Here is a 16930-nt window from a genome sequence, read left to right as displayed (position 1 = left end):
AAGTCTGATAGAGTAACTTAAGCATTGCAGAGATTCTGATATTCAAAGAAAGCAGCGGAATGCAAACTTACTTATATAGGAGAACATATATTCGTGGATTCATGCATTTAGATAAGTTTTTAAAAATATATAGAAAAACAAAACAAATATTTCAAGACTGGTAAAATTAATTTTTATTCACATTTAAGAGAAGAAGACACATTTTTTTATTAACTCATTAAATTTGATATATAAATATATATAATTGGGATATAGATATATGTAGTCAAACATTCATTATCAGATTTTACACACTAAATTTAACTTTTTATCTCAATTTCACAGCCAAAAAGTGAAGGAAAATTATAATAAAATTAAATTTAGTAGCGCTCGCTTCAACGGTTCAGAATCAGAAATCAATCAGGAATTTGTCCAAATTGTAATTAATCAATTCAAGCTCCAAGACAAAAGCAAAGATATTATATTAATTAAATTAAAGTTCAGCAAAATTACCTTGGGTTTAATAAAGACTTAACAATCAACTGGGCAGCAGCAGCACGTATTAGGCATAACAAAGCGAAACCTATGTGAACATGCCTCACTGTTGTGCAACTAATGAAATTGAAACTCAAAGGATAGGAAAACCACAGAAGGACTAATTGCTCAGACATAGCTTGAAAGCGCTTCCTAGTAGAGCCATTGAGGCAATGCCAGATGAAGTTCATTTCTTGAAATTGAGTTGCTTATTACGATTATTTGGAAATTTGCTCAATATCAGGCAATATTTGCTGGAACTGCCTGCAAGCTCTTTGACTATTGAGTAACTATAGCAACAATCGACATTAGCTCATGCATAATTCATAATTCACACATGAATGAACTTAATAGTAATTACATAAATTGCAAATCTGCCTGAAATGAGTTACAAATTAAAGACTTTTTGTATGAATTTGAATGCTTCGTAAGTTAGCATTTATAAAACACTAAAAAGGAGTCCAGTTGTTACTATAAATTTGTCTTCAGCAGCTGCAGCCAAATTTAAGAGAAATATCCAAGTTGCAGCAGTTTAAGTGGGGCTTAAGAGCTCATCTAAAGCTTGAGGGTTTAAGTGTTTTACACAAGTGAAAATATTAAGTGTTTCCAGGAGCCACAGCGCATAGCTCCCAGCGGAGCTGCTTAAGAGTTGCTTGTGCTACAACTAACTTGATTTGGTTATAAAATTATGATTATTAGTATGATTATTAGTATATATGTAGTATGTAGACTCGTTTTACTAACTACAATAGATTAATCACAGAATGAATAAACAAAGCACAGCTAAAGAACCCACTCTCAAGAGTAAGAGAATTCGAGAAACTGAACAAGATGAAGTTCAAAGGCCTATTTCACCTTTCACATGCTCGTGCAAAGTTTCTTAGTTTCAGTTTAGCCACAGCAGTCTGACAGCTTGGTCCATCGTTACAGCATAGCAGCTTTGGCACCAATAAGCAGGCATTAGAATAAACAACTCACCTGCCATTGACCCGGACTGTCACAAAAACAACAATAATAAAGCAAACGGCTAATTATGCAAATGCCAGCAGTAGAGCGATGGCTGTGGCTACTTTGGCTAGCTTTGATGTGGCCAAGAGCTCTGGCTGGCAGCAGTGAGGAGCATTTGCGGGGGCTGCTGGCCACAGAAGCATCGCTCATCGACGCGCTGCGAGACTATATCGATGGCTTAGCTCAGCAGCTGGAGGTAATTAAAGGCGAGACTGCGGCCATAGAGAAGGTACATCAGCTGGTGGGTAGTCGGGTGGAGGAGCATATGGGCAATCCACTGAATGTGCTCACCATACTGAAGCGTTTCCAAAGCGTTTGGCCGCTGCTTGAGCAGAAAGCAAATGCCACACACAATCTAGGTACAAATCTTCCAGATTATAAGATGGATTTGCAGCTGCCCAGCGAGGAGGACTACGAGGAGGCGTTGCTCAATCTACTGCGCCTGCAATCAGTGTATGACCTCAAGCCAGCCACCCTCTCCCTGGGCATAGTCCATGGCCTTAAGGTGGGGTAAGTATGCCCCAAAATGCAAACAAATGCAAAGCACATAATATATACGTTTCGACTCAAACAGCTCGGCCATGTCATGGAGTGACTGTCTCGAAATAGCACGCAAGTCCGAAAGAAATGGTGACCATGCCGTTGCCAAGCACTGGCTGGAGACGGCGATGGGAAAAGTGCCAGCTGAGTACAATGCTACAACGTCGCTCAGTGAACAGGAACGGGCCAAGGTTCAGATACTGGAGACATCGCTCAATATGGATTACCGTGCAGGTGCATCTCACAGGAATTCATAAAACTTTGTCTATTTTTTACAAATTCCTTATTTGCATCAGGTGAATTCTTAAGCGCACTCAGAACAGCCAAAGAACTGTTGCTCCTGCGTCCTGCTAGCCAAAATGTGAAAAAAGCAAAGGCCAAGATAGAACGAGCCTTGAACAGAAGTCCAGACAAATTTGTGTCGAGCACTAAGCCCAAGGCACAGGTAAACGCAATTGTTCAAAAGTTGTGAAGCAAAACCCACAAGTATCCGATTGATAATCAATTTGCATTGTTTTGGTCGAGGCTAGGCAACTTGAAGAGGCTCTGTCCATTTCCGAAGAGAAAAAGGAAAATGCTGAATTATACTGTATGTATATTCAATTTGCTAGATCTGTAGAGGAGGTCAGCAGCAACTTAGCTCTTAAATTTGGAGTTTGAGTTAAAGCTGTAGAATATACACGCCTCCAGTAGGCGTAGAAACATCAATATGGCCATCAATGGCCAATACTTAAAAGGATTCTACAATAACGTGACTATCTTCTACTATAAACTTTTGCCACGCCCCCATGGGTGCAGATATATATATACTCACGAGTATACATTACAAGTTTCAAGTCTCTAGCTGCAATAGTGCTTAAAATATAAAAAAATTTTAACAAAACATATATTTTCATTATATAAATATTATTTTTGTCGATCTGTAGAGGATCTCAACAGTAATTTTGCCAATTTGTCATGATATAGTTAAATACACTAACTCTGTTTGATCTTTGATTATTCTAAATTTAGAATTTAAATAGTTTGCAAGCAACAAGACGAACATTGCACCAAACTAATATACTCTCTTCACTAGGTGAACAAGTATAAAAACAAAAGCATCTCTGCACACAAAAATTTGTTTTTATATTTTAGGTTTGAATTAAATAAATCAAACATAATTGAATTTTAAATATGCAAAGCATTAGCGTAAACAGCTCTGACTCCACAAAGTCTTTATAAACTCTTGACTCAATATATAGTCAATATAGCCTTTTACGTATATCGAAATATGCCAGATCGAATTATATTACAACATACAAATAACCGGCTAACATTTGCTTAGTATATGAAGATACATACTAAAAGTCTTCATATACATACACGTGGCTTCATGGCTGGTCGATTTATATTCGGCTTTTGTTTACTTCACCTGAATTGATATTTGCAAAAGTTACAGCGTATTCCAATAGGGTGCTTACTTACTCAGAAATTACAGCTAAAAACAGGGGAACGCTTTTGCTTTTATATAGTTGTATCTTGGCAGACATCATCTCTCAAAAGAGAGAACGAATGGCGAAGTAGATATGTCGAAGTTTCTCACTTTTTCAATCTCTCTTAGCTTTGCACTTTGATATTCAATCAAATTTCTAGCGAAACCCCAACTGTCTATAATTATATAAATTTCAAGTTGTTCTCAAACTTCTTATTTAAATTCATTTCAAGTTAACAAAGTCCGTCGAGCAGCTGATTGTTGATGAGCTGTGCCGTGCGTCCGCACAGCAGCCCACAACAGGAAGCCGGTTTACAAAGTGCCGCCAAGATGTATCAGATCTACGCATGCTACGCTTGGAGCAACTGAGTGAGCAGCCATATATCATGCTGTATCATGATGTACTCAGCTCCCAGCAGACTGAGCAGCTAATTGGTATGCTGGATGAGGTGCCGCAACTGCGGCAGTCCAACAGCATGGCTTTCGAGCCTTTGAAACTCAGTAAGCTGGCGCAGCGAAGGATGCGTGGCATCCACTCTCAACTGGGTATTGCCGGTGCTCAGCCGGAGCTGTGGCAGGCACGTCGTCATAGTCACGAGCATGCCACATCACCAGTGGAGCCAGCGAGCACATCGGAGCATGTGGCACGTGCTCTGCTCAATGTGCGTAATTTAAATGCAATGATTAACTAATATGTCACTAATTGGACTATTATCACCTCACTCCATCAATTAGCTGCAAGAGGCCAGGCTGGGCGGCGCCATTGTTTTTCCACAGCTGGAGCTCAGTGTGTGCGTCCCACGAGGTTCGCTGCTCTACTGGAGTCTGCGCAGCCAAGATGAGTATCCAGCTACGTCGAGGCCGGATTACCGAAGCCGCCAGCTGGTCTGTCCGGTGCTGCTGGGCGCACAGCTGTGTAAGTAGAACCGGAAAGACACCTTCTATATGTGCTCTACAGATGTGTTTGCTTTCATTATTTTCAGCGGCCTGGACGCAGCTCAGCTAAGGTCGCATTAAGAAATTTGACTGATTGATGTGCCTTTTAATCTTTTACTAATTGCCGCAAATGAGAATAAAAACTCAAGTTTTGACATTTTATTGAATTCCATTTGCATTTTCATCTGGCGTTGCGGGCGTGGCCGTTGGCTAATTGGCGGGCAAACAAATTCAAATATTTATGCATCGGAGCAACTCATAATGAAAATTTGAGCTGGGCATTTGTCAGGTTTTGGTCAAATGCCTTTTCGCATCTGGCAGCAGGAAATAGTTAAAGTCAATACTAAAAACTCATAAAGTTGAATACAAATTTAAACGTTAAGCATTCTGGATATCTGTGTAAATCAAATGTCAATTAAAACAAACAATAGCAGTTATAATGAATTTTACTTGCCCGTCAATAAATTCAAAATCCAATAAAAAACCCGACTAAACCACATACCCTATTCTTTTTAAGAATCGATAAAATATTGTTTGGCAGCTGATTCGTTTTATTTCTGTCTTAGGTTCAAATGTCATTCCCTGATTGATTATAACATGAGAAGTATATTAATTAGTTAGAAAAAAAAACAAATACATATGAGCATCATTCACTGTATATATCCGGCAGATTTATATATAATATGACTATTAGCTCTAATTAGACCATATGGAAATTAGCACAAATTATCTATTGAATATTGTATATTTCGCAATTACAGGGTATAATGATGCTTATTTGATAGTCTGAACGACACTTTCCAACACTGTCGCATCGTTACTGCCGACTGCATTATTAAATATCAAACAACGCGTTCTTAATTAGCCAGCATTAATAAGCCATCGAATAAGGCAACGATATGCCGCGACAGTGGTGAGTAGAGAGAACTAGAACTCGGGCCTGGTCAACAGCAACAGCAACAGCGACATCGAAATCGAAAACGAAAACGAAAACGAGCTAATGATAAGCATCACTAAATCAGCTTTGGCTAAGCCATAAAACATGCTTAATCGTCACGAAACTCGTATGCTCTTCATTAGAGTGGCTCATAAAGCTATACTTATATTTCATACATAGACATAGACATAGACATATGCACCCCTCAATTGTTTATGCAAATACTGTTCTATACGGTTAGCACTTGGTCGCGGGCATCAGATCTTCTAATCGCGTTCGCCTAAATGTCTGTCATCACTGGTTTTATTCATGGGGATGCTCGCTCCAAGCTGCGACGGCCGATGGCGATCAGTTTGCTGTGAGACGCGAGGTACTGCAGACGACTACCATAGTTTTCAGCTGCTATATCCCCATATAGTATATCATTTGTATATATAGACTTATCTGGAAGTGAAGATGCGGGTCAACTGTGGACTGCTGGCACTATTGGTGCTGGGCAGCCTGCGCTATGGTCTGGCTTCGGATTATTACTCATCGATCACAGGATTGGAGCAGTTGCTGCACACGGAGCACATTTTAATGAGTGACTTGAGCTCTCAGCTGGATGTGGCCAAAAATGTCCTCTTGCACTTAGAAAGGTGAGTGGGTGAGCAGAGAAAAAATGAAATTGAAAGGAAACTGCAATTACTCAGATTTGTTAGGTAATTTCTGTTCTCTGATATAGTTCAGTTTTCACTACGACTATTCATTAAGTGCTAATCAGCTTCGGGTTATCTAAATGCCATCAGCTTTAGCTTATCAATTGGTCTTTTATTGTTCAAGTTTATCATATACTATCCACAAAAATATACTATAGTATGCTATAAAATATTCAGAAATAATTTTCCGCTCAAACAACTATTGGCAAACTCTTACTGTTTAGCGTTTAGCATTTCGCTTTCGCTTGATCGTGTAGTAGAAAAAGTTTTGTGTTTAAAATCACGTAGATTCTCAAATAAATTAGAATTAATTAAGTTTTGAAGTCTGGCGGCTCGGGGTTCTTATGTCTATGACGCCGTCGAAACTGGTAGCTATAGATTTGTGATTTGAGTTTAAACTCGTCTAAGCCGAAATCCACAACCTGATCCACAGAGAGCTGTCGGCCATAAAGGTGGAACATGCACTGGCTGCTAAAGGCCTGGAGAACTATCTGACCAATCCGGTCAATATTTATCGCCTCATGAAGCGGCTTCACACGGACTGGCAACAATTGGACAGTCGCGTCCAGCAAATGAGCAGACAACTGCGTACGTATCCTGCATGTATCAGTGTCACTGCAATGCTGTAAAAGGAAACTCAAATGAACTATTTCAGGCTTCAACATTACACAACACGATGGCCTAAGCTTTCCCAGCCAGGAGGATGTGGACGGAGCCGCATTGGCATTAGTTCGCCTGCAGAGCACCTATAAATTGGATGTAGCTCAAGTGGCCGCCGGCATATTGAATGGCATCAAATACGGGTGAGTGAGCGGGCGAGGGGCGTAACCCAAATAAGCAATAACCAGTCAAGCTTAAAATACGGGAGCAACACACACACAAGCTCACACTATTTAGCTGTGGTCAGGAGCGGACTCACTCTGCTGCGGGTAAAGGCGCGCGAAGCACTTGACTATTATAGATAAATTTGCGAAAGATAAATTGAGTCGTGCAGACTCTGATCTAAATATTATAGTCTAGATGCATTCTACATCCGCACACCTTATGGCATTCCGCACCCGTGCGCTGGCTTTAGCTGTGGGAAGTCGTGTGTCGTTGCCCAGCTAAGCACCACTCATATTCATTTCGATTTCTGTGCTGGCATTATTTTTAGCACGGACATGAGCTGGCAGGACTGCTTTGTGTTGGGTCAACAACTCTTTGAAATGGAGGACTACAACAACACGAAAGTGTGGCTGCGCGAGTCCATGGAGCGATTGCGGCGCCATCAGCCACGACCCACCACCCCAGAGCCAGCCTTGCTGAACAGCATGGAAATGGTGGCACAGAGTTTATTCCGTATGGGTGAGCAGACTCGGTTACCACTCGGCCAACTTGCATGCATATTTACCAAACGATTTTAGGCGACTTCGACACGGCATACGAACTGAGCCAGCGCGTGCTGGAGCTGGATCCGTCGCGCATACGGAATTGGCATCTGGGCGATAAGGCCGCCAACGTGGTGCACGACGAAGGCGACGATGGGGCGCACCAAAGGCATGCAGCTGGCTACAGAGTGAGACCTTCAACACAATTTATCTTTGTAGTTTTGTGACTAATTTTGGAATTCGATCCGCACAGCTCTCGCAGGAGTTCAACCACTACGAGAAGGTGTGCCGCGGCGAGGTTAGCCCCTCCGCAGCCCAGCAGCGCCTATTGCGCTGTCGCTATACACGCGGCCGGCACGCCTATCGAGTGCTGGCACCGTTTAAGCTGGAGGAGCATAACCACGACCCATTGGTGGTTAGCTACCACGACATGCTCAGACCGCAGCAAATTGACGAGCTACGAGAAATGGCTGTGCCACACATGCAGCGGTCCACGGTTAATCCGCTGCCCGGTGGTCAACGCATGAAGTCGGCATTTCGCGTGAGCAAAAATGCATGGCTGCCGTACAACACGCACCCAATGATGGGGCGGATGTTGCGTGATGTGGGCGATGCCACAGGTCTAGACATGACCTACTGTGAGCAACTGCAGGTGGCCAATTACGGCGTTGGCGGCCACTACGAGCCTCACTGGGACTTCTTCCGTGATACGCGCCACTATCCTGCCGCCGAGGGCAATCGTATCGCCACGGCCATATTTTATGTAAGTTGACATTACAGCATGAGGCCCACTGACTCCAGCTCATGTACAGAATGTTTCTCTTATGAACCGCTGCAGCTCTCGGATGTGGAGCAGGGCGGTGCCACAGCGTTTCCCTTTCTCAACTTTGGCGTGCGACCGCAGCTAGGCAACATTTTGTTTTGGTACAATTTGCATCGCTCCTCCGACAAGGACTATCGCACCAAGCACGCGGGCTGCCCCGTACTAAAAGGCAGCAAGTGGAGTGAGTATTTTCGCGACTCCAAAAAAGTGTCCGATATCACAATTTGCATCAATATTTACTTTCAAAATAGTTATTACGCAAATTACGCCGTACAGAAACTTAAACATGCTTTCCTATCTGAAATGCATACTCGCTTTAAGGGCCAATTCGAGTTTTAGAAATTTAAAATTTTAATCAAGTAGATTACTTAATAGCTGAGCAACACAAACCCTAATCAGGCTTGTTTATATGCCATTTTATGGAACGTTAAGGTTAAGTCTAAGAGTCTTTGAGTTACAACATTTAATAATATACATAATCTTTAATATATATTTTTGATTAAATTTAAATTACTAGTCTCTCAAATTGATATATAAACAATTATAAATAAGTGGAGATAAACTTCTTACTAATTTTCTAAAAATTGTTGTTTCGTTAGATTTCATTGCATTCCCAACATAAAAATTGCATTTGCTATTAGAGACCGTTGCACAAGCACTAAAAATTTTAATTGTTGAATTATGAATTTAAGTAGTCTACTTATTGAACTTGTTAACTTTAACTAAAGCAATATAACTTTGGAAGCATTCGACATTCTCTTAGCTGACGTCAGTTGTTGAATTCTCAAATTCGATTACAAAAAGTTAAGACAAATCAAGTTCAATAAACTAGCTAGATTGATAAATATTCAAGAGATATCTGAGAAAGCACTTATTTTCCTTTTTCTCCGAATTCCTTCTTTCTTCTTAGTGATATTCCTATCTTAAAACCCATCACAAACGTATTAATTTTATTTCTCTTTTATTGTATCTATTTTTTGAACAGTTGCCAACATTTGGATACATGAGGCCACACAGACATTTGCTCGGCCTTGTGATGTATTCCGGGATAATGAAGTTTCCGTGGGCTATGATATTATCAAATAAACTTGTTGATTTCTAGCCATTCTTCTTTATGACTTTTTTATTTGATTGTAACAACATTTGAGCTTGCCTTCCTAAGCCGGCAATTGTAGTTTGAAAATAATTATAATATTCTAATGGGGTACTAAGTACAGCTCTGCAATTGTCTTTTATAGCACGACAACCCAAACTTGTTTAACAATACACAATAAGTAAACGAACACATACTGGAGATCAACTTTTAGCTCTATGAAAAGTCAAGCTCATGTGTTTATAGGGTTAAAACTCAGTTTTGAGCAGTTCCGCGCTGCGAACTTGACTCAAAACAAACCGTGAGTCGACGACTTAATTGAGTTGAGCTCAGTTTTGCCGGTAATTTGCATAAGCAAGTTCACGGCAAAGTTTTAGCGGCTCATTTGCATGTTAGCGGAATGACAAAGCGACGGCTCTCCAGCGAGCAGCTTAGTGAAAGTAATTAGCAGAGAGAAGCGTTGTGACAAATATTGCAAATATTGCTACATGCGATAGTCTCTCAGACTGGCCGAAAACTAATTAGTGAACAATTAGGAAATATGTGATAGTTGGACAATTCGAAGTTTATTGAACTCGTGCTCTCTTTATTACCTGCTGGCTCGCTCCAATCTAGCCTGTCGGTGGAGCCTCGAGGGCAGTTCTTTGACCACGGCTTGCTATGCGGCTTGACCACGAGCCGCGGCAAAAGCTTAAGCTCCACGAGCTTTTGCTAGACTAACGAACTGCCAAGACTGTTTGTTGTTTTGCAAGCGGATCGAGCCCGAACAGTTCTAAGCGACGCGCCGAAGCAAAGACAGCACGAGCTCTTTGACTGAAGACGCTTCAGTTCGTATTTCAGAAGTTTATCGAAGAGGACCAATTGCATTGAAGATGTCACCGGGAATTACACTTTTATTATTTGGACTGCAAATTCTTGCATCCAATGCGGAGTTTTTCAGCTCAACCAGCGGCCTGGAGCAGCTGCTGCGCACGGAACTCATACTGATGACACAGCTGCAGATATATGTGAATGAAATAAGGGAACACGCAGACATACTTCAGGCGTAAGTTACTCACTCCTTTCACCAGCCCAAAGAGACAGGCGAAGTAGTATTTTTTTTCTTAAAATCTTATCAATAAAGTGAGCCAAAGCAGCTAATGGATTATTAAGTAGTAGGCATAGCTCGACTGAGAGTTCCCCGGCCAATCTGGTTTTATTAGCCCAATCGACTCAGATGCCTTAATTGATGTCTTCTTTAAATCCAACTAGACAGGCTATAATTTCTTCTGCAAACTCATCAAACTGAGCTATTAGTGAGCTTGTGAATACTTTGTCTACGTAAATAATTGAAAATTAATAATCAAATGTGGTATGCCCATATATGATGCGAGAGCCCACGTAAATTGTTTGTAAAGAATTTATATTCTTGATCAGCCAAAGCAACTGCTGTCGGCCTGCTTTGTTTTTGTGCTGTTCGTCGAGCCTCAGTGGAATCTGAGAGTAACTGGTGTTAGCTGAGCTTTCTACACATCTTTTTGCTAATCATTTGCCTTGGGCCATTTTTATTTTTATTTCTTTTAATTACAATTCATTCTCGTATTCCCACTTGACCGGTTCACATTAAGCCGTCCGAATCGTAAGAGTGGCCTAAGGGAAGGCAACAAGTACACAGATACAACCCGAATATGCACAAGCAAAAGTAACTGTATTTGATATTGTATATAATATAATTGAATATTTACTTGGTTTGTGTTTTGTCATCTGCTATTCGACACACAGTTGTTAAAATATAAAAGCTGCTAATATCTATAGTCATTTAACTAATATACTGAGTAAGTTGACTGCTTCGGCGCGTTTTTGATGTTTAAATTTTATAATCTAACGACATCGATGGTTACTACAGTTGCTGCTGTAGGTGTCAACGACTTGTCAGGCTTTTGTGTGTATCTTTAGACTGCGACTTGCAAACCGGCTCAGCGGTCTATATATAATGCAAAAATATATATTAAAAAAGCGTTGTTAACAAATTTCTAAATAATATAATAAACTCCAATAAAATTGAAATTTGATGTTTATCTTGACTGCAGAGAGGAACACGTTTCAGTTCCGTTTACACCATGCCACAGCTCCGCAGTCTGTAGAGCACATTAAAAATAGAGAATTGCTTAGGATCCGAGTCGAAGCATTAGTTATTTATGATCGGACTTGTTGAGAACAAACGAGTGCTACTACCTAATCAATAGCCCGATAAAATCGGATACTCCCTAGCTGGCAGACTCTGCGACATTGCCGTTTAGAGTTATGGCGACATTTAATCCCAGATAAATGAGGAGCAGCATTAAAACAAAGTCGTGTGTTTGGACGCAAGCGTAAAAACAAATTCATTATTTATTTGAAGTGAGCGCCGCGCCTTTTATAAGCATTCCATCATACTCTCACAGCGGGTATTATAATTTAACAAAAATATATGCAAAAGAGAGCTAATTGGAGAAAAGAACAGGAAGCAACATCAAAATGTTGCAGAAACAGGGTAGAGATGGCAAGATATAGTGCAATATCACATGTAAATTAGGTGAGAGTCTGGGCCAAGTGAATTAGACTTTCGACACAAATCTTGATCAAAGCGCGTGAATGAGAAAGCCGTTTTGAAGCTCGTGAGAATCGCAAAGAAGGGCAGCACAATGGAAACTTTTTGATTGACATAAGGCAAACTAGATACATACATACAGACAGACACACACACATACGTTTGTCGACATAGAGTAGAGTATAACGCAGCTGAGTAGACCCCACTGCAGTGTGGACGTTTGTCTTTTTAAGTTTTGATTAATTGTATAGTGACACTCTATTAAAGTGCTTATTAATGGGATGTCATGCGCACCAGCAGTGCTTAAATGTGTCCAAGCATAAGCTAATAAGTTAAATATGCAAATTAAAAAATAAAATCTGATTAATGCTTAACACGCCAACGATGCTAGTAACTTCAACAAAAATTCCATAATTTTATTACTGCACAATTTTTGCTGCAGGGAAATCAATGAGATTAAATCGGAGCATCTGACGGCAGCGAATAGCATCGAGAGCTATCTCAACAATCCGGTGAATGCGTTCCGACTGATAAAGCGCCTGCACACCGACTGGGAGACCTTGGAGGAGAGCGTGGAGAGCGAGCGGAGCCGCACAAGTTGGTATCCGAACAGGGCATCACTCACATGCCACAGCGAGAATGTTATCATTATCGATTTGACTAAACTCCTTTCCATTTGGCATCCCTCTGGTGCCTCGGCTGCCACTTTTACAATAGATTACCTCGAGGCTATGGCGAGCCACCGACAGAACTTGAGCTTTCCCACCATGGAGGACTTTGTGGGCACGACTCTGGCGATGACGCGGCTACAGCAGACCTACCAGCTGGACGTGGGCGAGCTGGCGAGTGGCATGCTGAATGGTGTCAAGTACGGGTGAGTGATAGCGGCGATGGGCGTGGCACGTGGCAATCACAAATCACACTCGACAGCTTGTTACAGTGCGGCGATGTCGTGGCAGGACTGCTTTGTGCTCGGCCAGCATCTATACACGATGCGCGACTTCAACAACACGGTGCCCTGGCTGGAGCAGTCGATGCGGCTGTTGGCGAAGCAGAGCTACAGCCAAGAGCCGGTTTCCTTGGATTTCATGGAGACAGTCATGGGCTACCACGAATCGATGGGCGACTACCAAAATGCACTCAATCTGATTAATCATGTGCTGACCGTGCAGCCGGAACAGCGCCTCCATCTACTAGAGACGCGCACACACTTGGAGCAGCTTATCTCAGACGGCGTCAAGCGCGGCCTAATGCACGAGGTGGCGCGCAGTCCAGACGACTACCACATCACCCGAGAGTATCTCATCTATCAGCAGGTCTGTCGCGAGGAGTTGAAGCCCACAGCCGCGGCGCAACGTGACCTGCACTGCCGCTTCTACAGCGGCCATGGGCAAAGGCTGACCTACCTGAGGTACAAGTTGGAGGTGCTGCATCTGGATCCCTACATCATACAGGTGCACGAAGTCATCAGCGCCCCGGAGACTGTTGAGTTGCAGCACGTGGCTCGGCCAGAGCTGCAGCGCTCCCAAGTTTATAGTCCCACTAATAACCAACAAATCTCAGCTAACTTTCGCACCAGCCAAGGCACGACCTTTCAATATGAGGAACATCCAATCATGAAGAGGCTGAGCCAGCACATGACCATGTTATCCGGTTTGGATATGCGCTTCGCGGAGCCACTGCAGATAGCCAACTACGGCATAGGAGGTCACTATGAGCCCCACATGGACAGTTTGCCAGACTCGTTTGACTACAGCTCGACTCCGTATAAAACCAATCGCCTCGCTACAGGCATCTTCTATGTGAGTGTGCACAGCTGAAATTTCTGTAAGCTTTTTATTCCTCAACGCTTCTTTGTGCCCAGTTGTCCAATGTGGAAGCAGGCGGCGGAACTGCCTTTCCCTTTCTGCCGCTTCTCGTCACGCCTGAACAGGGCAGCCTGCTCTTCTGGCACAATTTGCATCGCTCTGGGGATGCAGACTATCGCACTAAGCACGCTGCCTGCCCAGTGCTGCAGGGCAGCAAGTGGAGTGAGTAAACAAATAATGTGCAGGCTCGCGCTTAATTTAATCAAGAAAATGCCTTGTGCTTCCAGTTGCCAATGTGTGGATACGTTTGAGAAACCAGGACCACGTGAGACCCTGCGAACTGCAGCGCGATCACGAGATCTCTCTACCCTATATGGACTTCAAATAGGAATTATTCAATCATATTTGTTTGCCATTTGTGATACGTATCGGATCAGATTATGTAATTGGCCATAGGTGACATATCATTTGATACAGCAAGCCCTAAAAGAACCCTTAGAGCACACGATAAGCTGATCGTAAATAAAAAGATTAATTTAAAGAGTAGTTAAGCATGTTGACGTCTTAGGATGAGTCCAATTGCATCTTTGATTCATTTGTATCTCAAGCCTTTATTCATTCGAATTTAGCGAGCAGGGACGACGGAACTCCTGATGAGCCGAATGAATCCAAATGTTGCCAACTATCAAGAAACATTCAATAAACCTTTAAATAAGCTCAAGGATCTTAAACTTACTGCGCTTGGAGCCCTCCAGAACGGGGCAGCCAGCATGTAGACTGCGATTATCCTGTGCCAAGGATCGATGTAGATTAAACCAATTGACCAAGGCGCCTTTCACGGGCTTCACAAATACATTGAGTTTGGGAAACACCGTGTAGCCGCCTTGCTGCACGTCCGACAGCTGAAATTTTCTCGATTTTAATTTGAGCTACAGGCTGCAGTCGCTAACACTTACATAGAACATGTTCGTAGAGATGCGATCGCCGCCCAGTATGTAACGGTCGGGCAGCTTTGAGAAATAATCAAAGTGCGCTGCGTATTGACCCCCAATGCCATAATTGGCAATCTGCATTTCTTCGGCATTTTGCATATCGAAGCCAGAAATGGCACCGACTATGTTGGCCAAGGACTTGATGATATAGCTGGTGTAGTTTTGCCAAACTTGTTGACTAACGCGAGTGTCCGTCACTACGTTCCCTACTACCATGGAACGAAAACTGTCAAATTGATCAGACTGTTCAATGACGGCATTTATTTGTGCGTCGTTGAGCACGTCATAGTACATATTTATGTCGGGATTCAGATGCACTTGCTCCACTTTCAATGGCGATAGCTTGAATCGGGGATGACGGTCAAAGTCCAAATAACAGCGCAACGATTCACTACCGGAATCTGGCTCTGGTAGTCGCTTGCCCTGGCACAGCCGCGAGAAGTTGGCAAACAACGCAGATTCCGTTGATTCTTTGGGACTCTTTGGCATGTTGTACTCTAAGGAGTCGAGTATATAGCGCGCCGGGTGGGGTGTTGTTGGTGAAAACCAAGAAAGCAACTCTTTCAATACTTCCACGGCTCGTTCTTTTTGGCCCAGCGCAATGTACGTCAAGGCCAAATATTCATAAACCTCAGCGGCCATTCGCCGGGCATTCTCACCATCGACGTCTTCGAGCAAACTGGATGCCAACTGCAGCCACTCGAGGGCGCCTTGGTATTTGGCCAATTCATAGAGCTGCACGCCTATCTCAAAGCAGTCCTTCCAGAGTGACGAACTGTCCGCTTGGATGCTATTAGACACTCGATCGACCAGTTCGTTGGCCGTAAGATTGTACACATGTTGCAGTCGCTCCAATCCTTTGACTGCACCCTGAAGCTCCTCTTGATTTGGTAAGCCAGGGTATTTGATCATTTCGTCCACTGTAGTTCTATATTCTGCATGCGAATAAATTGCGAATATGTGAATAAATATGTAAATGCTGTACCTCTGTCTATGCGATACATACCATCTTTGGCCTGGTGTGCAGCCAGCAGCTCGCTCACTTCTGCCCAATCTACGACCAGGCGTTTGATCAGACGGAACGCCTGCAGCGGCTGATCCAAGTACTCCTCATGCTGCTCCAATTGCAGCCTGGTTATTGCATGCTCAGTCTTCACGCGGTTCACAAAACTGGCGATTGATCAAACAATAAATTCCAATGGTTGCCATAATCACACTCTTCTTACCTGCGAAGCATGTCGAGCTGCTTTTGCCCCTTCATCAAATAGTCATCCGTGGCAGAGACCAGCTCCCCCTCCACTTGCCCCAATAGCTGCATCTTATCAATGGAAGAGTAGTACTCGCCATACACAGGGGTCCAGATGAGACCAGGCAGCACCAAGCACACAAAAATTAAGCTTGACTCGAACATTCTCTAAGCTACAATCGATCCAACGAACTGCGAGCTACTGAACACATTTCCAAAAAACTGCCAAGTGTCTGCTGATTATTTGTCTTTCTATCGCCCCAAATATCGTTCAGATCTCTGTTTTCGAAATGGGTCTAGAAGTGAACAACTGTTTCGTGTAGCCCAATAAGCAAACAAAAGCGTGGGTTTTCTACCATTAAAACCTTTTTTATTTGAACAGCATGCACGGAAAACGAATATATGTGGAATCTAATGGGCGATGCCGTGCAGCTACTTTCTGGCTGTGCGAAATGCCGTAAATCAGATACTTCATCCCGTTAACCGCGCGATGTTGCGCGATGTTGCCATGGCCACTGGCCAATGGCCACGCGGCTGCACTATGCAATCTCGTAAATTCAATTTGCCGCAAGCGCTGAAAAGTATGCAACGTGCAGCATGCAGCATGCGCTTTTCGCCAAGCCTCTGTGCACTGCAGCACGCACACAACACAACCACAACCACGCCCACACCACACACACCCACACACGCACGCACACGTGCATAAATCATGCATGTTGGCAAAATACGAGCATTTACGCTGCTTATCAAAGTTTAATAAAGCAGACAACAAATCACTATGTTGAAGCATGCAGGTCTCCTAGCAGTCAGGGGAGGACTACAGCGTATTTATACGAGAGCACTCAAAATGGAATTTTCCATTTAATCAAGTCTCAAAAAATTAAATATTTATAGTTTAACGAGCTCTGCATATTTTATGCTCATGTTGA

General features: G+C 42.8%; 4 protein-coding genes across 4 annotated transcripts; 3 read left to right on the top strand and 1 right to left on the bottom strand.

The window, feature by feature from the left end:
* Window positions 1–1546: 1546 nt before the first annotated feature.
* LOC111592487 (prolyl 4-hydroxylase subunit alpha-2) lies at window positions 1547–4530 on the top strand. Its single transcript, XM_023304707.2, has 5 exons — window positions 1547–2031; window positions 2096–2295; window positions 2358–2506; window positions 3766–4194; window positions 4268–4530. The coding sequence occupies exons 1-5, from the start codon at window positions 1547–1549 to the stop codon at window positions 4454–4456; spliced, it is 1452 nt and encodes a 483-aa protein (XP_023160475.2). The 3' UTR covers window positions 4457–4530.
* A 1244-nt stretch (window positions 4531–5774) lies between these two features.
* LOC111592474 (prolyl 4-hydroxylase subunit alpha-2) lies at window positions 5775–9379 on the top strand. The gene is made up of 8 exons (XM_023304691.2): window positions 5775–6043; window positions 6537–6691; window positions 6759–6906; window positions 7257–7447; window positions 7507–7658; window positions 7724–8233; window positions 8309–8474; window positions 9279–9379. The coding sequence occupies exons 1-8, from the start codon at window positions 5862–5864 to the stop codon at window positions 9377–9379; spliced, it is 1605 nt and encodes a 534-aa protein (XP_023160459.1). The 5' UTR covers window positions 5775–5861.
* A 795-nt stretch (window positions 9380–10174) lies between these two features.
* Window positions 10175–14263, top strand: LOC111592466 (prolyl 4-hydroxylase subunit alpha-2). The gene is made up of 6 exons (XM_023304667.2): window positions 10175–10431; window positions 12398–12552; window positions 12673–12829; window positions 12896–13757; window positions 13820–13985; window positions 14051–14263. The coding sequence occupies exons 1-6, from the start codon at window positions 10259–10261 to the stop codon at window positions 14149–14151; spliced, it is 1614 nt and encodes a 537-aa protein (XP_023160435.2). The 5' UTR covers window positions 10175–10258; the 3' UTR covers window positions 14152–14263.
* Window positions 14264–14374: 111 nt separating this feature from the next.
* On the bottom strand, window positions 14375–16166 carry LOC111592486 (prolyl 4-hydroxylase subunit alpha-1). The gene is made up of 5 exons (XM_023304706.2): window positions 15982–16166; window positions 15762–15925; window positions 14720–15690; window positions 14500–14665; window positions 14375–14445 (listed from the first exon to the last, which is right to left on the bottom strand). The coding sequence occupies exons 1-5, from the start codon at window positions 16164–16166 to the stop codon at window positions 14375–14377; spliced, it is 1557 nt and encodes a 518-aa protein (XP_023160474.2).
* Between the last annotated feature and the right edge of the window lie 764 nt (window positions 16167–16930).

Source organism: Drosophila hydei, unplaced genomic scaffold, assembly GCF_003285905.1.
Source record: "Drosophila hydei strain 15085-1641.00,03,60 unplaced genomic scaffold, DhydRS2 tig00000063-arrow-pilon, whole genome shotgun sequence".
Lineage (NCBI taxonomy): Eukaryota > Metazoa > Arthropoda > Insecta > Diptera > Drosophilidae > Drosophila > Drosophila hydei.
Note: the sequence above shows the minus strand (reverse complement) of the source record. Positions and strands in the feature narration are given on the sequence as shown.